Source organism: Orussus abietinus, unplaced genomic scaffold (genome assembly GCF_000612105.2).
Source record: "Orussus abietinus isolate OABI.00-Male unplaced genomic scaffold, Oabi_2.0 scaffold56, whole genome shotgun sequence".
NCBI classification, from domain to species: domain Eukaryota; kingdom Metazoa; phylum Arthropoda; class Insecta; order Hymenoptera; family Orussidae; genus Orussus; species Orussus abietinus.
In genome coordinates, this window is record NW_019394240.1 from 585,777 (window position 1) to 602,951 (window position 17,175).

General features: G+C 51.8%; 1 protein-coding gene across 1 annotated transcript; it reads right to left on the bottom strand.

The window, feature by feature from the left end:
- Positions 1 to 3,794: 3,794 nt before the first annotated feature.
- Positions 3,795 to 5,174, bottom strand: LOC105700361 (peritrophin-1). Its single transcript, XM_012426136.2, has 2 exons — positions 4,756 to 5,174; positions 3,795 to 4,600 (listed from the first exon to the last, which is right to left on the bottom strand). The coding sequence occupies exons 1-2, from the start codon at positions 4,838 to 4,840 to the stop codon at positions 4,341 to 4,343; spliced, it is 345 nt and encodes a 114-aa protein (XP_012281559.1). The 5' UTR covers positions 4,841 to 5,174; the 3' UTR covers positions 3,795 to 4,340.
- Positions 5,175 to 17,175: the final 12,001 nt, after the last annotated feature.

Genomic DNA, 17,175 nt, shown 5'->3' on the forward strand with positions numbered 1-17,175 from the left:
CATACGCGAGATATACGAAATATAGGAAAATTGTCAATGGTAGATACGTGTATTTGAAATACCTCCTACATATGAAAGTGGGATATATACATAAAAAAAGGGCAAAATATTTATAAATCTTGTCTCCAAACTGGGTACACCAAATTATCTAAAACTTTGACATTTTTGACAAACCTTGACAAAACTTTGTTCTAAACCACACAATCGAGCAATTGGCTCTTATTCGGAATACTTTAGTTTAGAGGCATACGCGCATATTTGTCTTATAAGTCATCATCCCAGGCTGCGAGATATACGAAACATAGGGTAATTGTCAATAGTAGATACATGTATTTTAATTTAAACACTTCCTTCAAGATTAGAGCACCTCGAGCTTTGGGAAGAATTCCCGACTCGCGGCGCACTTTTTCGCGGCTATCCAGTGATAAGGTGACGGACAGGTGAACGGGTGGACTCATTTATTAGTGGCCAGATTAATGAGCGTTCCAGAGATATATCGAAACGAGGAAGAAGTCCCGTGCGATTGACGTCACGTCGGACTACGAGCTCGAAAACAGGATTCCTCTGATAAAGAGCGCGTCACCGCTTAATGTAATTTCGTGGGTTTAAGTGATTTAGATATCGATCGTCATGCCTCGTGGTCGCCGATCGTCAACACCCGCCGAGGCACGATTCATTCGTTATCTGTAATCAAGGTCGCGGTTAAAACACTTCTCGAGAAATTAGATGATCCCCCTTTCGACGAACTTCTTATTCCCGACATTGTTTACTCGCGGCGAAACGCGTACTTCGAGTAGCTGAAATGCGACGCAAGATTGGCGTTAAAAAATCGGATTCATCCGGTGGGGAAAATTATTTCTCGGGCCGAATAGACGAGGGGCAATAAGGCCGATTTTTTGCCTGTCGCTGAGTTTTGAAGATTTATAGTTTTTCCCATAGTGAAATCTTTGTTACTAGACGCGAAACGCGTCTTTCGAGTAGCCGAAATGCGACGCAAGATTGGTGTTAAAAAATCGGATTCACCCGGTGGGGGAAATTATTTCTCGGGGCGCATGGACGAGGGGCAATAAGGCCGATTTTTTGCCTGTCGCTGAGTTTTGAAGATTTATAGTTTTTCCCATAGTGAGATCTTTGTTAGTTACTAAATCGGGGTTAATAATAAAAACACTCCAGTTTTTGCAGAAGAAAACGATTTATTACACTCAATGTACCGAACTTTCATATGACATACATTTTGGAAGTTGCAATAATTTTATTAATTACACTGTATCTTTAGAAAGTGCCAAAGTTGCTATTAAACCGCGATCCGAACCAACTTTGCGAGCCCGTAGAACAACATTTTCACTATTATTAATCGGAAATAAACTACAGAATCGTAAAGATTGTATTCTGAATTAGATTTTAACCTGAAAAAAACACCGTCAAAACCCCCAAAAGAAGAAAAATTACTATGCCATAGGTCAAAAATCGGCCTTACTGACCCTCGTCCATTCTGAAAATTATGCTTAAATTATGCCAGGATGAATTGCACGGAATTGCGCGGCTTTTGTCAGCCGCGGAGGCGGAATGCGCGGCCTGTTTATACCTCGGCTTAATAAAACGTCCAACTCGGCGTAGGGAAATGGCGGGGAGAAAGATTTCCCCAGAAAATTCCTGGGAATCGCGTTTCTTCCGTTGCACGGGAAATTATCCCGAATTAGAGGACCTCTCTTTCCTTTTTGGCGGACCCAGCTCGGATCCGCACCGACCACCCCCTGAAGGGGAACGATCGAACTCTCGCCCCCTCTTGAGGGGTGGCGAACGAATCCTCCCCCGCCAGGGAGGGTGAAGAGAAATACTCGCGCATCCCGAATCCCAACCGGGACCCGATCTCGGTGGGACGTTACGAGGACCTGAAATGCCGCTTTTACGGGAAGCCCTGTTTCCGGAGCGGGTATTTTTCTCGCGACGAGGACCCCTGTCGATCGTCCTTCCCTCCACCCGCAAGGCGATGTGTGGGACTATACGTCCGAGTAAGCGCGTTCCGTCGCGCGGCGACATCCTCTCGACGGCTCTTCAATTTCCTCCCCCGGGAAATCCGTACACGCTTTATAAATTTCGGCCCCCGGAATTAATTGCCCGCGGAAGGCGCGGAATTCCCGAAAAGGTGTATAAATCTCCCCGTCCCCGAAACACGCAAGGGTAATAAAAAAGGTGATGGCTTCCGAAGGAATTTCCTATCCGAGATTTCGAGTCCGGTCGACGCGGATATGCACTTCCGCGCGGCCAGGGGTACCCGGGATTTTATTTAAAAAACCTTGGTCCTGCACCAACCGCGCACCTTTCCGCACTTCCGCGTCGACGCACGCGTCGAGGGTGGGCGTCCTCCTCCCGGGCACTCGGGGGCACCGAGAGGCACCCTCGACGTCACAAAAATCCCCGTCCCATCGACACCGGAGAGTTATGTCGTTACACTCGAAGGGAAGGCCCCCGTGGAGGAGGGTCGCGGAAACAACGCGGACCGGTCCAAAGTGGTCCATCCACGCGGAATCCCGGACACGCACGTGCGGCGCGAGTGGCCTCTCGTTACCTTCGAGAGGCAGAAGTGCGCCTCCGTGTCGATCGGAATCTCCCGGATAAGATATCGCCAGCCAGGATTCCGGGGAATATGGCGTGCCAACTTTCGGCCCGGTAATCGCGTCGGGGGAATTTCAAAACGGATTCCCACTTCGCACCCCCCGAGCGGGGGCTTTTCGGGTGTATCCCTGCCGTAATCGGGCCCTGGCGGGAATATTTCACCGGCCGGCTTGGAAAGGTAGACGAAGCCTAGCTGCCGGAGAGAGGCAGACCGTCCAACTCCGCTCGTAATGAACTTGTGAATATTTAGTGGGGTAATTGCGCCCACTAGGGCGGATCCGCCCTCCCGTAGCCGCTCCCCGGCGAAAGGGCGCCGCGAAAATCCAGATCTCCGGCCAATATAGACCGGCCAGCTGCGTCCTGGATCCCGGGCGTGAACTCGGGGGGATTACACCCCCACCGGGGTTTCGGGGAACCCTTTGCGTAGCGACTTTTCGCCTCCTAGGGGCGGAATTAACGAAGAGGACCCCTCCTTACTCCGGGCACCCGCGAAATACAGATCCACACCCGGGTCGACCCTCCCGGCTCGAATCCGCGGTGGCGGTGCCTAGTTCGTTTATTTCATGACGAGCACTCGGATCGATTTCCAATTTGACACAGAATGGAACCCATTAACATTCCCCGGGCGCTGAGCGTTCCTCGCGCCATAGGAGCCGCCCCGGAGTCGGAAAAGGTAGTTGGTAGCTACCCGGTAGCTGACTGCCACCGATAAGAAGAGTCTCGATCCGTTCGCTCTTTCATCCCTCTCCGAGACGTCGTTACTTCGCACCCCCTCCACCCCCTTCGCCCTCGAAAACGTCACCTCGCGCGACAAACGGCATTCGAGATATCGCCGATGCAAACGTCGACACGTATGTTACGCGTCAAACGCCGTTTCCTTGGAAAGGCGCCACGAAGAGACCGCACCTACCCTTCCGAGGGACTCGAAAAACTTCTCGATAATTAACGTTATCACTGTGTAACGTAAAATAAATTAGGAAAGCCCTTTAGTACATATTAAACCTTTATTATCACCAATAATGGGGTGGCGTCGAGTAAGTACGTCATTTTACGGCAATGGCTGACCAGCGATCTTAAACTTGGACGTGAATTTATTATTCATCGATTTGGAGATACTCGAAAAACGTCTCGATTATTAACGTTATCACTGTGTAACGTAAAATAAATTAGGAAAGCCCTTTAGTACATGTTAAACCTTTATTATAACCAATATCCGATGGGGTGGCGTCGAGTAAGTACATCATTTTATGGCAATGGCTGACCAGCGATCTTAAACTTGGACGTGAATTTATTATTCATCGATTTGGAGATACTCGAAAAACGTCTCGATTATTAACGTTATCACTGTGTAACGTAAGATAAATTAGGAAAGCCCTTTAGTACATATTAAACCTTTATTATCACCAATAATGGGGTGGCGTCGAGTAAGTACATAATTTCACGGCAATGGCTGGCCAGCGACCTTAAACTTGTACATGAATTTATTATTCGTCGATTTGGAGGTACTTGACTAGGGGGAGATATTTTGGAGGGTGCATCGCGCGATCCGGATGATGCGGTGTCGCCCCCGATGTCGTTGTTGCGTCTAAATTGCTGGATTTCTTGACATCGAGCTCGATGTTCCCAAAGTGGCGCTCGCCAGCACGGACGACTCCATCGGATTTATTCGCACATTGCCGGGGTGGGTCCAGGGGGTGACCCTTTGACGAAAAGAGACTCCCTCTCTACGAGTTGGGCACGGCGGTGCAGTTCGCGCGGTATGGCCAGTCGCAGACTTTGAGCTCGTCGTTGAAGTGCAGATCGTCAGGGCACTGCAGCAAGATAGCTTCCCCGGTCTCGCAGACGTAGTACGAGCCGCAGTCGTAGGGGTTGGCCAGGAGGGTGGCGTTCTCCTCGTTGATTTCGGGGCAGTCGACGGGGACGTCGCCGCTGTCCAGACTCCAGGTGATGGCGACCAGGGCCAAGAAGGTGAGGCCGAGTATCACTGCGAGAAAAGCCCCAAGGGTTAATATCGACGACCCGAACAGAGGGTGGGTGTCCTCAAGGTCCGGGATGACACTTTGCTCGAGGTTCTACGTCATTTGGACGTTTCCGAGATGTAATCGTTCCCGGGATGAAGGAGGGGATGAAGCGGGTTACCTTTCATGTTGGTTTCAGATGCGTTATGCGATTCGACGTAGAGGTAGGCCCACGGAGAATTCGGAACTGTCCTCACCTTGTGCATTCCCCACTTTATATACCCGAAAGGCGAATCTCTATCAGGTGTCTTTATCGTCGGGAATGATTAAAGGTATCGCCTAATCGGGCCGAGATAAAGCCCGATCGCGATGCGTTTCCCGGTACGAAGGCGCTTCCCCAAAGTCGCGGAGGAAGAGTCTCTCGGTGTCGGTGTTCTCTCGTTCGTCCCTAACCAGGGAAATTCCAGTTGCCTTTCGTTCTTTCGCTCGAAGAGGGAGAGACGAGGAGTCGCCGATGTCCGGAAGAGGTCGAAGAAACGAGGAAGGGCCCATTAGGTCCGGCGAAGTACGAAGGGGCCATCACTGGCCCGGAAGTACCGGTGGGGTGCGTGCGGTGCCTCTAAAAGGAAGAGGAAGAGGGGCTGGGGGGAACCACCCCTGACACTCGGACAATACCGGAGCGTAGCTGTCGCGTTCGGTTCCTGGTTATGGCGGGTGCACAATGCCCATTGTCGGCGACCTACCCTCTCGCCTCTCACCTCGAGCCCTGCACGACCCTGCACAACCCTACGCAACCCTGCACAACGATGCGTGGCGGCGCGGCCGCGGCCGTTTCCGCGTCCCGGCGGATCCGCAGCGGAACTGCCGACCGTCGAGACGCCACTCGCGATCGACTTGCATTTCCATGGCACCGCTACTCCAATTATGTCGCGTTCCGTTCAATGGACCTTCGCCCCCCGATTCGAGCGACGTTTTGTTAACGTCAGGTGCGAGTAAACCCTTTCGCTTGATTTCCCCGCGTTTATCTCGGTTCTTTGATAAAATTGTTCACGCAAAAAGGGGCTTTTCGGTTTCTACCATTCGCGTGCGTGGAACTGTCAAGGAATGGCGATGATGAATCGGTCGTTTCAACAAGGTAGAATTAATATTTCAGGTGTGAGCCAACCCTTTCCCTTGATTTCCTCGCATTTATCTTTATTCTTCGATAAAAGATACACGCAAAAGGAGCTTTTCAACGTTTATCATTCGCGTGCGTGGAACTGTCAAGGAATAGCGATGATAAATCGGTAATTTCAACAGGGTGCAATCAATATTTCAGGAATGAATTAACCCTTTCGATTGATTTATCTGCGTTTATCTCTATTCCTCAATAAAAAAAGGAGCTTTTCAACGTTTATCATTCGCGTGCGTGGAACTGTCAAGGAATAGCGATGATAAATCGGTAATTTCAACAGGGTGCAATCAATATTTCAGGAATGAATTAACCCTTTCGATTGATTTATCTGCGTTTATCTCTATTCCTCAATAAAAAGTACACGCAGAAAGGAGCTTTTCAACGTTTATCATTCGCGTGCGTGGAACTGTCAAGGAATAGCGATGACAAATCGGTAATTTCAACAAGGTGCAATTAATATTTCAGGTGCAAGTCAACCCTTTCGCTTGATATCCCCGCGTTTATCTCCATTCTGCGATAAAAGATACACGCAAAAAGGAGCTTTTCAGCATCTACCATTCGCGTGCGTGTAACTATAGAAAAATATAGGAATAGCGGTGACAAATCGGTAATATTCGGCAGGGTGCGATAAATACTTCAGGATCAGAGCCACCCCCGAGAGCGTCCGAGGTAATTAGAGTTCGATTTGTAATTTCGAGGCGGATCCGGGGCCGAAGGTGGACGACGCCCGGGCCTCGAGGACGACTTCCGGACCCCTCCTCCCGGGACTAGCGTTAATATCTCGAATATCTCAATTTCGGCCATCCGACAGGAGTTTGGCATCCGGCGTACCCCGGAGAATGGGTCCACTCACCATATTGGCACGCGGGCGCCGCAGCTGCGTTTTACGGGCGTATTCAGCAATTTTGCATATCGAAAGGCGGGGGGCGGCGCCGCGACGCCAATCGGCGATCGCAGACGCGGCGTCTCGGGCCAAGGGCTCGATTAATCGCGGCCCTAGACTCCTTCCGACGGGATCGAATCCCGGCTCCTGGCTCGGAGGAGAGGATAAACGGGAATAAATTCCTCCGCGTCATTTTTCCCAGTCGATAAGGCCGAGCCCCGGCTCGTTACGATCGGGGGGTGGTCCAGGACCTCTCCGGATGCAGGGCAGGGTAGGGCAGAAAAGGGGCGGCCCGCGTCCGGAAGAAGGAGCCAGCCTCTAAGGGGTGCGCCGGAGAAAGCTTTGAGAATCAAGTTTGGCCCGTTAAGACGCTCTTTGAGAGGCAGTTTCAGCAAGGCGGCACTAAGATCTGAGAATAAACTCGAAGATAAGCAGACGACTGACGAAGGAGCCCGGTGGTATCAAGGGGTTGCCGGGGGGGCGCGGAAGGGGTGGAACAGGGTGGACGAGACCCGACGAGGCTGGCCCAGCTCGAGATGAACTGGCTTTACGCTCTTTTGTTTGACTAGCTGCGTCGCTCGCGGCAACCTCGACAATGGATGGGCGGAGAGGTTAAGGTTAATCGAACGGCACAAGCCCACCGCCAATTTCGCCCTCGAAAATCGAAGGTTTCCACCCCGACGCCGGGCGCCGTTTCGCCGATTCGATGGACCCCGGCCGCGGTTTTATTTCTCCCTTTCGCGCGAATTTCTTTCTTTTTTTTTTATCTGTTTTTCCTTCTTTTTCAACCTTCACATCGCTATCAACTACGGGGACGGATGGGCTGTCGCGTATATTTAGTTTCGATAAATTCATTCATTTCGCCTCGGACTTGTCCAAGGGGTCGTTAAGTTACCCCCGGCCGCCATTAAAGAAGACCCCGGCGTTTCTACGCGCTTTTCGGGAATTTCCATTAAATACCCCGAGACTTCTAACGCCGATCCTTCCGAGCCGGTCGCTTATTTCGTTCACCTAGAGGCTCCTGTCGAATAATTAAAAACGTCACCGGCAGAGGCCCGCCGGCGCTCGAGTGGGACGTACTTGAGATTTGCATAGCCGATGGCTCGCTTGAAATATGGGCTTTTATTATTTTCGAAGTGCGCACTCCTTGCGCCCGTTAAACGGACCCAAGGGAACATCGCCGCCGGAAGGCAATCCGTTTCGAGCCGAAGGCGCGACCGGAATGAACGACACCCATCAAACATTTATTTATTCCCCACTCATCTGCCAATTGCCCCCTCCCCCGAAACGCCCGCAAGTATCGGCCGCAACCTCGGCAAGGCACTTCGCTTAATTGTGAACTCCAGATATTATCTCTCTCGTTCTCGATCTTGAGCACCTGCGAGGATACTGGAGACGAAGGTCCCCCATCTTTAAAATTCATCCAGAAAAGGCCGTAAATGTTGAACAGATGTAAGGATCCTCAAGATGAAGGTCTGCCATCTTGGAAATTGATCAAGAAAAAGCCGCGGATCTTGAGCACCTGCGAGGATCCTCGAGAGGAAGGTCTGCCATTTTGGAAATTCATCAAGAAAAAGCCGCGGATCTTGAGCACCTGCGAGGATCCTCGAGAGGAAGGTCTGCCATCTTGGAAATTCATCAAGAAAAAGCCGCAGATCTTGAGCACCTGCGAGGATCCTCGAGAGAAAGGTCTGCCATCTTGGAAATTCATCCAGAAAGGGCCACAGATCTTCAGCACCTGCGAGGATCCTCGAAATGAAGGTTCCCCATCTTGAAAATTCATCCTGAAATGGCAGCAAATCTTGAGCATTTGCAAGAATCCTTGACATGAAGGTCCGCCATCTTGGAAATTCATCCAGAAAGGGCCGCAAATTTTGAGCACCGATAAGCGCCGGGGTTTTCGTACTTATACGGAACGGGAGCGGAAAGGCATCGGATAAACAATTTTTGGCAGACTCTCGGATGCAATTGCCAGAGGAAACTGTGGAGAAAGTCGAGATGAGGTGGAGAAAGAGTCGGGTAGAAGTACGGCTACGAGTTGCGTCCCATTCCAGGCTCTCGAGGGGGCGCAAACAGGAAGAGCCGCACCTCGCCTGCCATGACCTGGGACCTTTCGTTACACTAAATAATTCCATTTAATTACCGACCCTTAACTCTCGCACCCCGAGTCGAGATTATTGTTTATTGCGCCATTTAGTGCCTCCGAAGAGCGGCCCTCTCCCTCCGTCTTACCCCTTTAAATCCCGGCCCATTTACTTTTTATTCCCGGCATTCCGTTCGGCTGAATTAATTCGAGGAGGGATTAATTCGGTAAAAAAAATCGTGTAATTCCCGTTAAAGTCGAAGTCACATAGAAATCGGAAAACCAGATGAGAATCGAGGAGGCCGATCAGGTGGGGCGGGAATTTTCATTTGAAAACGATTAATGAGCAAGATAATGCAATAATCAACGGCATATATACTCTTTAATCCCGGCATTCCTTTCGGCTGAATTAATTCGGTAAAAAAAATTGTGTAATTCGCGTTAAAGTCGATGTGACATAGAAATCGACGAATCATCCGAAAACGAGACGAGAATCGAGGAGGCCGACCAAGTGGGGCGGGAATTTTCATTTGAACAATGGTTAATGAGCGAGGTAATGCAATAATTAACGGCCTTTCGTCACGCCGAGCAATCCCGTTTAAGTGGTGACTCTTCGGCCTGCTCGGAATGGATAGAGATTATTGTTTATTGCGCCTCTCAGTGCCTCCGAGGATTACCGCGCTTTCACTCTTTCTCCCGTTGTCGTTCCCGGTTTCAGCCCGACTTGGCTCGCTTTCCTCTACTTACAAGGATATCAGAAGATATGAAACGTGTCCATGCCGCTCAATAAGTCGCCCATAAAGATGCTCTCGAGGCTTTAGCTATTTACGACGGCATTAGATAATGTATCTCGATCATTCGGCGTTCTCTCCTCTCGATTAGCTCGTTCTACGTGAAACAGGCATAACTTTACATTCAACGATTTCCTCGAGGCGGTCGATAAGGAGAGGATTTCCCGAGGGGCTATTCACTTGGAAATCGGTGAAAACGGTTTCCTTATTCGAGAACCGATCGCCTTTGATTTCATATGATAAACAACAGTGCGATTCGGGGACAAGTGACAGTCGGATATTAGACTATAGCAATGTTTCGGCGATTTTCTGCTGATTTCTGCTATTGTTTTCCAGCTGATTTCCACGTGATTTCCCGCATTAAAATCCACGATTTCCTTCTTTGATCTCGAATTACCTTTGATTTCATATGATAAACAACACCGCGATTCGGTAACGAGGGACGGAAATAAAATCCTAGCGGTTTCGGTGATTTCCATTCGATTTCCACGTGATTTCCCCCATTAAAATCCATGATTTCCTTCTTTGATCTCGAATTACCTTTGATTTCATATGATAAACAACACCGCGATTCGGTAACGAGAGAGAGAAATAAAATTGTAACAATGTTTCGATGATTTCTAGCTGATTTCCTCGTGATTTCCCGCATTAAAATCCACGATTTCCTTCTTTGATCTCCAATTACCATCGATTTCATATGATAAACAACACCGCGATTCGGTAACGAGGGACGGAAATAAAATCCTAGCGATGTTTCGGTGATTTCAAGTCGATTTACCGCATTAAAATCCATGATTTCCTGCGTGAATACCCCCCCCGGGATTTCCCGGCGAGGATCGAGGGGCTCGCCGCGATTTCCCGAGATCGGTCCGCGAGGAGAGCCCGATGACAATGAGCAAATAACTAGATCTCTCGCGCAGCGGAACAATAATGGCACCGGGGACATTTTTCACGGGCCCGTGGGCAAAATAATTTGGCAACAGATGCGCGTCGCGTTTTCCGAGTCAGCCGACCAAGAATAACCGGAAGCGGCGGCTCGGCAGAGGGTGGCTCCGCCGGGGGTGGCTCACCGGGTCTGGATGAACGCGGCCCGGGGGCGAGGACGAGGGGAAGGGGGCTATGTACACACAGCGGGAAAATAATTTTAAACTCGCTGGAAGACGTCGACGTCGCCGCCGCCGATGTTGCTCCGCTGTTTGACTTTTATAATGCGCCGCCGGCGACGAAACCGGCACCACCTTTTCCCTCGCACTTTCCCCGTCGAGGAGGAACCGGAACCCCGGGGAATATTTAGGACCCCGTGACATCCGATCCGTCAGCGGCGCGGATATTGCACGGGTGATCCCACCTTGGGATGGGGCAAGGAGAATTCGATGGGACCGAATCGTCTGTCGGATGTAAGAAGAGGGATAAAAAAGGGGGTCGCACCTTCGACGGAAGGGGTGGACAGGGGATCGAGTATTAATTTTCACTTAATTATTTTCATTTACACGGGATAGGATTTTTCGGATTGAAAAGTGTCGAATCCGGTATGGGGATGTAGGTCGAATCCGGGGGGAAATAATTCGCGGTGCGCCCCTAGCCCCCGGGACTTCCGGTTCCCCTACGTGATTTCGGCCCCTCCCCCTCGCCCTTTCAATCTGTCTCTTGCCGTGCTCTTCTTTATCTCGAATTCGCGCCGGGGCGTTTCGAAAATTGGAAAAGTTCCGCGGAACCGTTTCGCGTGTCGACGAGTGCAAGAAGGGGTGAAACGAAAATCCGCCCCCTCCACTTAAGTTCCACCCCCGGCTGCCGAGTTTCCTGGCCCCGGCGTCCACCCCACCTCCCTGGGGGTGGGAGCCCAGTCTTGCCAATCTGCAAACATTATCACCCGATTCAGAGCCTGCACCCCTTCGGGAACTCGGTGCCCCCCTCACCCCTCCCGCCATCCTCGAGTTTTTCCCCAATTATCCCCCGCGTTCGTTACCGATGGGTTTCGAGGGAAGTTACCGATTTTTCAAGAACGTCAACGACTCACCCCTCGCCATCCCCTCGTTCTATCGAGACCATCGACGTTTCGTGCCCCTCCGAGTTGTCAACACGAAGTCGGCCGGAAAACGAACCTGGGGAGAGGAAGGGGTGCCTCGAGTTCCTGCGAGCAGGTCGCCAAGTTTGACGAGAACACCTAAAAGAATTACCGGGGAAGACGACTCCGTCCTTAGGGGCTGTGCTCAGGGGTGGGAAGGGGAGGAGAACTCGGAAATAACAAGGTCGAACGACAAGAAAACAGAGACGAGAGACGACGGGCGCTCGTTTCGGGGGTTGCTCGCGACCCGGGGGTGGGAGCCCCGGAGATAAGGGGTGGCTCATTAAGGGATGCAAATTAACCGGCGGTCGTGGGGGTGGCAATGCAGACCTTCTCGAAATTTTCGAGACTTTCGTCTCCCCTACCTCGAGGTGTGTACCCTCCGATCGTCGCGATCGGGGGTGATCTTCGATCCACTGCTGGATCCATCCCCTGGGAGTCGCAGCGATCGACCCCTGTCGCGGCTAATTATTACGTCTTCGAGGCGACGGATTTGTCGAGCTTTGTCGAGATTTATCGAGAGACCCGCCGGACAGGGGTTGGCCAGGTTCCGGGGGTGGTTCCTCGGCGCACGCGACCCACCTCGCCGGAGATGGCAGGCGACGATTTCGAGAGCGCCCTTACGGGCGTATACGGCTTTCTTCTGATTTATAAGAGCTTTTAGCCCCGCTGGGGGGAGAAAAAAGCTCCGCTCCTCCTCGAGCCCCTTAAATGTACTCGAGTATGCGCGACGCTTCCACCCCCGTTACGTCACCGTCTTGACGTCGAGAAAAAGGGACCACTTTCCCTGGGAGTCTCCTCGCCCAGTCGATTTCGACTAATGACTCGCATCGGCCCGAAAACCCCCAACCCTCAAAGAAGGTCTGCGAGTCCCGAAAGGGGTGAACCTCGGGAGGGGTGGCCCGCTAACCAAGAGGTAAGAGTTCACTTCGATTCCCATTTTCCTCGATATTCCATATCAAAGCTCGTCTCATCTCGAAGTCAACGTCAGGCGGATAGGACGGTCCACCCCGGGGGTGGAATTTCGGAGACGGGGGGTCGGAAAATCTCAAAGAAGAGGCGGAAGGGCCCTCGGTCCGCTGATGGAAAATGACGTTATCTTTCGGCATAAGTCAGCCAGGCAGAGCCGCGGGTTCGTAATTGCTTTAGTTAAGGGATGCAGGGGGTCCGAGTCGGGGATGTTCGGCAAGGGGCGAGGACGAGGGGGGCGAAAAAGGCGACGGCGGAGGAAGGAGGCCGACGGAGGGTGGCCTCGCGGGCTACGGAGAGAGAGGGGCACGCGGCCAGGGGTGCGGTGGCTATGAATTTAAATTTCTCTAATTAGGACGCGCGAGAGATGCGGTGACGGCGGCTCCGCATCCCGGCCAGCTTCTCCCAGGACCAACCCCGGCCACCCCGGACACCCCCTCGTAACTCTAGCGCGAAACCTGCGCCGAAGTGACTCAAGGAAGGGTGGACTCCCGCTCGCCGCAGTTGACACCACCTGACTCAGATTTGTTGCTTCTCACGTTCTAACCGAAATTTATTTCACGCCAGGGGTTAATTAACCCACCGCCCGGGGCGCCCTCGCTCGCGAAAAATCCCCCCCCGGTAAGGGGTTGAACGCCGACCGTATTATGCGCGGAATTAACCCTGCGCGCCGGACAGGTGGAGAGGACTCGTATTTATATGCATTTAGGGGGTCCTTCCGTTGCACGGAGTACGTCCTGGGGGGTCGGTATCGATCCGCACCCCCGGACACCTGGGTGTTTTCGAAAAATACCCGATTTTAATTCCCGGAGCGTCGCGATCGCTTCCACGAGTCGAACTTTGTTTACCGAGGACCTCGAGCCTTCCGCTCTGCAATTGTGCATCTTCAAAGGCGAATAAAATAATAACCCGCCCGCCCGTGAAATGAACGGAAAAGGGGATCCCCTCCGAAAAAGGCGCCGCCGTCCAATCGCGTCGCGACGGCCGCAAAGGGGTAAGAATTCCGCGGATCCGCCGATCGACGCGCGCAACCACCCCCCGAGCGGGCGTCCATCAATTCCGCCGAGAACCCGGAAGCAATCCCGCGGGATTTATTCCCGGCGCGAAACGCGAGCGATCCGCTCCGCAAAGCTCCGAGCCCGCGGCCGAAGCTTTGACGGATTCGCGTCAGAGCGGAGGCGCCGCAACGCCTGGGGCGTCGCCCGCCGCTTTTTTTTTTTTTTTAAGCCTCCGATCCAACGAGACGCGGCGGAAAGTCTCCGATCCGCGGCGCCCACCCCGCGAATTGCCGAAGGGAGATAACGAAGAAAGAATTAAGACCTTCCGGCGAGTAATTTATGCGCGAGGGGTCCACCTCTAAGTCGCCGACTTAGCCCTCGGTCTAATGGCGGAATTGAGCGTTTCCGCGCGTAACGTCCGCCCGAATTCCGCGCCGGTCTTTAGGGCTTGCTAAGCCTCCGCAAAAATACTGCCTCCACGGATTAGGCGCGGCACGGGCTGACGTTAAAGGACGAGGGATGATAAAATGGTAATTTTTCCCTTGCCTTTTAGTTTCGAGGTAATTGCGGATAGAAGTCGCGCTTTGCGGATAGAAGTCGCGTTTTACGGATCAAAGTCGCGTTTTACAGATCAAAATCGCGTTTTACGGATCAAAGTCGCGTTTTGCGGATCGAAGTCGCGCTTTGCGGATCGAAGTTCTGTTTTGCGGATCGAAATTATGCTTCGCGAATCAAAGTCGCGTTTTGCGGATCGAAGTCGCGTTTTACGGATCAAAGTCGCGTTTTGCGGATCAAAGTCGCGTTTTACGGATCAAAGTCGCGCTTTGCGGATCAAAGTCGCGTTTTACGGATAAAAAATATCGAGAGACTCTCGACACGGAGGATCGATTTTGTCTCGACTGCTCTAGGACCTCGATCCTGGCCAATGGCCCTGGCTTTCGCCGCCACTCCGGATTATTCAATTAAAACGAAACTCCAGCCGAATTCATAAAATGTGATAATTAAAAGTATCGATTATCGAAGAATTGACCGGTGACCCGGCGGGCCGCCATGGGAGGGCCGCTCGTACATCCTACATCCGTTCATTAGGTAATGAACTTATTAAATCGCGGAGGCGCGGCGCACCGTGTTACACCTACGCCGTTTATACCCTCCGCTTAATTACCCCCGAAAAGATTTACCGTAATCGGGCCCTACAATGGGGGACCGATCGCGATTACCCTCCACCTTTCCGGCGCCTTGCTTCAAAATTGCCTTCGGAGGTTAATTTACATCCCTTAAATAAATTAATTCACATGGGTAGCTCCGATGCAGGGATGCACCCGATATGCCAGACCTCGAGGAGGACCCTGATGAACCGATGGGTAATTTTTAAAAAATTGTTATTCCAAGGATATGATTATGAAGTATTATATTTTATCGGGGATGCTTGAGTCATCGGAATCCGTTAATTGGGGTGATTTCCGCCCCGGTTAAGCAAATTAATTCCCATGGGCATCTTTGATGCAGGGACACACTCGATATGCCAGACCTCGATGAGGACCCTGATGAACCGATGGATAATTTAAAAAAAATTGTCATTCCAAGGATATGATTATCAGGTATTATCTTTTATCAGGGATGCTCGAGTCATCGGAATCCGTTAATTGGGGTGATTTCCGTGCCGGTTTCGGGGTTCCTCCCGAAAGAGGGTGCGATTATGTCTCGGAGAATCGTCGATGCTCTCTTTCCCCGTTTCTTTAGCCTACTCCGGGCGTCGCGGCGAGGAGGACGCGCCGCGGCGCCCTCCGCTCCTTCTCGAGGCTCCTTAACCACTCGGGCGACCCTCGCGACATTTTTAGTGCCCATCAAAAACCAGCGCCGGCTTAATTATGAGGGCAGACCCGGGAAGATCGTAGACCGAGCTTCCTCCTCTCCCCCTCTCCCTTTCTCTCTCTCCCGTTCCCTTCGCCGGAAACCTCGGAATCCCGACGACTACATTACCGCCGAATCGATGCTCCGAGGGTTTACCTCTCAACCTAGTCGAGGTGGCTCCACCCTTTCCGACCTTGCTTCTTGAACCGACCTCTGGAGAAGGCACGACTCGACGCCCATAATTACAGAGGTGAGAAGGGGTGATCTTCCATCTTCGATTTTCGACTCCTGGAAGAACTTGGGGTCCGGTTTCGGCGCTCCCCTGGGATAAATCCTCGTTTAACCCTCTGAATACCGAACCCTTTCGACATATGGTCGAAATTCCTGAAAGCGTGCACGCGATATTAGACCAAACGTCGGACGCCTTTAGACGCTCTTAATGGCCAGAGGGTTAAGGTGACACGAAAGGATCATTTAATATATAAAACGTCGAAATATATATGATTTACAACTTTAACACGTGATAATGGAGGTCCTAAGGAAAAACGTAGGGCTCATGAAAATTCATTGAAGGTTAACCACGTTCTTCCTCAGGGCCTCCATAATTGCGTGTTAGAGTTTAAAGTGATTCTGTGTACGCAGGTTGGAGAAAAGTTCATAAAATATTTTGACGGTTCGTTTGTATAGAATATGTAAAATATATAGAATGATATATAGAAGAATTTCATATCACCTTAAGGTGCCAGGTTATGTTATCACCTGAGTATTCGTAATGTCGTTACCACCGATAAGGGTACGGATGAATTTCAAGTAATCGACGTCGATTAAATGTCTCAGCGCCTTTCATATCACCTTAACGCCTCCGAAGGAGTCTCCTCGAAAGGGTGGAGGGATCTAGAGATTCCGATGTGTGAGTGCCGAAATGAAAATGATTTACTTGGGGATGTTCCCTTCCAGGGGCGGAGGAGATGGGCAGGGTCGGGGGAGGTCCTGTTAAGGAGGAGATTAGACACGTCCGTCGGATCGACGACGGGTGACAAGGTCGAGAGACAAACGACATCCACCTGGTGTCAAGGGTTATCTCCCCTCTTGCTCCCCAGCGAGGAAAGTAACTCCTCCTTTCCAAAAAAAAAAAAAAGAAAAAACGACGGGGGTTGAAATTCGAAAGGGACGACCCCCTAAATTTAAATATGCAAACCCATCGCGTAGAAGGCACCCCCGAAAATATGCAGGGGTGGCCCAGGATTATTCGCGGATGCGAAACCGTATGCCTTCCACTTTCGCCGTCGGTTTCGCGCCCCCCGCGGAACCACCCCGGGGGCGGCCCCGGGGGGGTAGATATGCGTATTGCGGAGAAAATGGCTTAGTTTCGCCGGCGCTTCGGCGAAATTAGATTTCGTTCGAGGAGGATGTTCCGAATGTTCCCCCGGTCCCGAGGAGCCTTCGCCCCGGGCCAGGGCGCCCTCCCTTTATCTCTCGGCGCTCTCCACGCCGGGATTTCCGTATCCCGCGGGACGCCCGACGTCGCGACGCCTCGCGTCGGTATGCATATTTCACTGATTTTTATGGAATTCCGGCTGGGATTTCGTACCGCCTTCCTGGCTTCCTGGCTTCCTGCCTTCCTGGATACCGCGGCGAGATTTCGAGACGGAATTTCTCCTATTAACCCCGGTGCCGGGGGGTCTCCTCCACCCTACCAACCCCTCGCGTTCTCGTTCTCCCCGATATATCGCTGTATCGCGACACCCGACTGCGTTTCGTGCCCCTCTCGAAGACTCGAACGC